This window comes from Fundulus heteroclitus, chromosome 7 (assembly GCF_011125445.2).
Source record: "Fundulus heteroclitus isolate FHET01 chromosome 7, MU-UCD_Fhet_4.1, whole genome shotgun sequence".
Lineage (NCBI taxonomy): Eukaryota > Metazoa > Chordata > Actinopteri > Cyprinodontiformes > Fundulidae > Fundulus > Fundulus heteroclitus.
In genome coordinates, this window is record NC_046367.1 from 10,580,299 (window position 1) to 10,582,788 (window position 2,490).

The following is a 2,490-nucleotide window of genomic DNA, read 5'->3' on the forward strand; positions in this document are numbered from 1 at the left end:
TTACACTCCGTCAGAAGGAAAACGGGAGGAGTCAGTTACTCAACTGATTCTTCTTAACATAATGGTTTGATATCAGCAAGGGGGGCTAGTCTCTACTGATCACTGAAGATGAAGACTCAGGACAGTGCAGACCTCTGCTATCCACATCTCTACAATAACTCCTGCAAAAAACCTTCATCTCCCCGGACTGAAGTTGTTCCTGTTCAGATCACACTAGCCTTAATCTCTATGATCACCGTGGCTCTCAACCTGCTTGTAATCATCTCAGTCTCCCACTTCAGGCAGAATTTTTATTTTACCTTTCTTTGTTGTTTTTTTTAAACCATGATTATCAAGCTTTTTATACGTGTAATGCTTTATTAAGATTTTCTGTCTTGCAAAGTCACTTTTAACAGATTTTAAAGTAAAAGGTTGAATTTCAAACAAAAAAATGTGTAACTACAGATGAGATACATTAGGCAAAGCATTTATTTTTGCACAGTGAATATTGTGATTTTAGAACAAAAAATGTTGTTGCCTTGTTGGTTTAATACCATTTTTTCTTTCCTATCCAGGCAGCTCCACACACCCACTAACATCCTCCTCCTCTCTCCGGCTGTGTCAGATTTGCTCGTGGGGTTCATATCAATGCCAGGGGAAATCTACCAAAATACAAGCTGCTGGTTTCTTGGTGATAATATTTGTTTTATATATAATTACTTGTGCTTCGTCATCACCGCTGCCTCAGTAGGCGATATGGTGCTCATATCAATTGATCGCTATGCGGCTATTTGTGACCCTCTGCATTACCAAACTAGAGTCACAGAGGGAAGAGTTAAAGTCTGTGTCTGTCTGTGTTGGCTCTGTTCAATTGTCTACAGCATTTTATTTATAAAAGATGGTCTGATTCAGGCAGGAAAGAATAACTCTTGCTACGGAGAATGTGTGACTGCTGTTGACTTAATTTCAGGAACTTTTGGTCTTGTTTTAAACTTTATTGCTCCTGTTATCATCATCATAGTCCTGTACATGAGAGTATTTGTGGTGGCTGTGTCTCAGGCTCGTGCCATGCGCTCTCAGGTCACAGCCATCAAACTGCAACTTTCAGTTACAACAATAGCAAAGAAATCTGAGCTGAAAGCAGCCAGGACTCTTGGTGTTCTTGTGTCTCTGTTTCTAATAACTTTCTGCCCATCTTACTGTGTCTACCTTGCAGGGGTTGAATCATTCAGTGATTCCTCTGTGTTTGCAGTGGATTTTCTGTTCTATTTTAACTCCTGTGTAAACCCTGTGATTTATGCCCTATTTTATCCTTGGTTTAGAAAAACTGCAAAACTCATTGTCACCCTGCAAATATTGAAGCCTGGCTCCTGTGAGACCATAATACAGTCAATTAATTAAATATAAAAATATCAATTTTTTTCCCAAGATAGTATCAAAATATCATTGTTATTTTCAGTGTTCAAAGCCACTTAGATTACCAAATGTTTTGATGTTGTTTTAATGTGTTATGAGTTGTTTTATTTCCCACCTCATCATCTACATTAAGGAAATTATTCTTCTCTTGAGAGAAATCATGCAGTGGTGGATTTCTCATTATCAGTTCCCTTTTAACTTGCTTAAACTTGTATCTATGGGGAAATTCTAGCAGAATCATCACTTTCTTAAGCAAAATTTATAGATTTTCTTGGAGAGCAGATAACAGGAATCAGCTTTTTATTGGCCACCTAATGTCTTTTCATAATGTCTGCACTGTGTATTCTAGCTTCTGTTATTGTACCAGCTGACATTTGTAATGCTCTTGTTTCTTAAATATTGTTTATTTCCTTGTTTTTATAAGATTTTAAATATAATCATTTGAAATAAGTTTATATATATATATATATATATATATATATATATATATATATAGTTAAATTTCGAGGGATATTAAAATTATAAAATATATTGAATGAAAGCATCTAATCAGTACTTTGATTTTGAAACATATCATGAATGAAAAGAAGCACCATGAGCAAGAAATGTATAATAGACATCCTAACCTTTAGTGTTAATTCTGAACGTGAGACCATGCCTATATACTGCAATTAATATTAATAATATTCTGTCATTAAAACATTAAATGATTGTAAAATGTATGAATTTAAAGTTGTGTCTCATATTCGTCCATTCAAAAGGACATACAGTGCCTTACCAGTTTTCCACAGTCGTTAATCATATCCAAACTTCATCATATTAAAACTACAAACCACGTGTATTTTATTGGATTTTAAGGAGGTAGACCAAAACAAAATTATTTATTAGATCACTGGGAAGCAGAATGAAAATGACAGATGGCTTTCAAACCTTTCCACAAATAAAAATCTGAACTTACACATTTGTTATTTATCAAACCTTTATTTAATCAGACAAAAGACCCAATGAGATTGAGCGGTTTTGCAAGGGGGACCTGGCAGCAACACATGTCATAGTGGACAAAACAAATAGAAAAACAAAAAAAACATTGACAAC

The 2,490-nt window shown here is 34.8% G+C and overlaps 1 protein-coding gene across 1 annotated transcript; it reads left to right on the top strand.

Moving 5' to 3' along the window:
* The first annotated feature begins 507 nt into the window (after window positions 1-507).
* Window positions 508-1,523, top strand: LOC118563806 (trace amine-associated receptor 7g-like). Its single transcript, XM_036139731.1, has one exon. It carries the CDS (start codon window positions 508-510, stop codon window positions 1,378-1,380), a length of 873 nt encoding a protein of 290 aa, XP_035995624.1. The 3' UTR covers window positions 1,381-1,523.
* The last annotated feature ends 967 nt before the right edge of the window (window positions 1,524-2,490 follow it).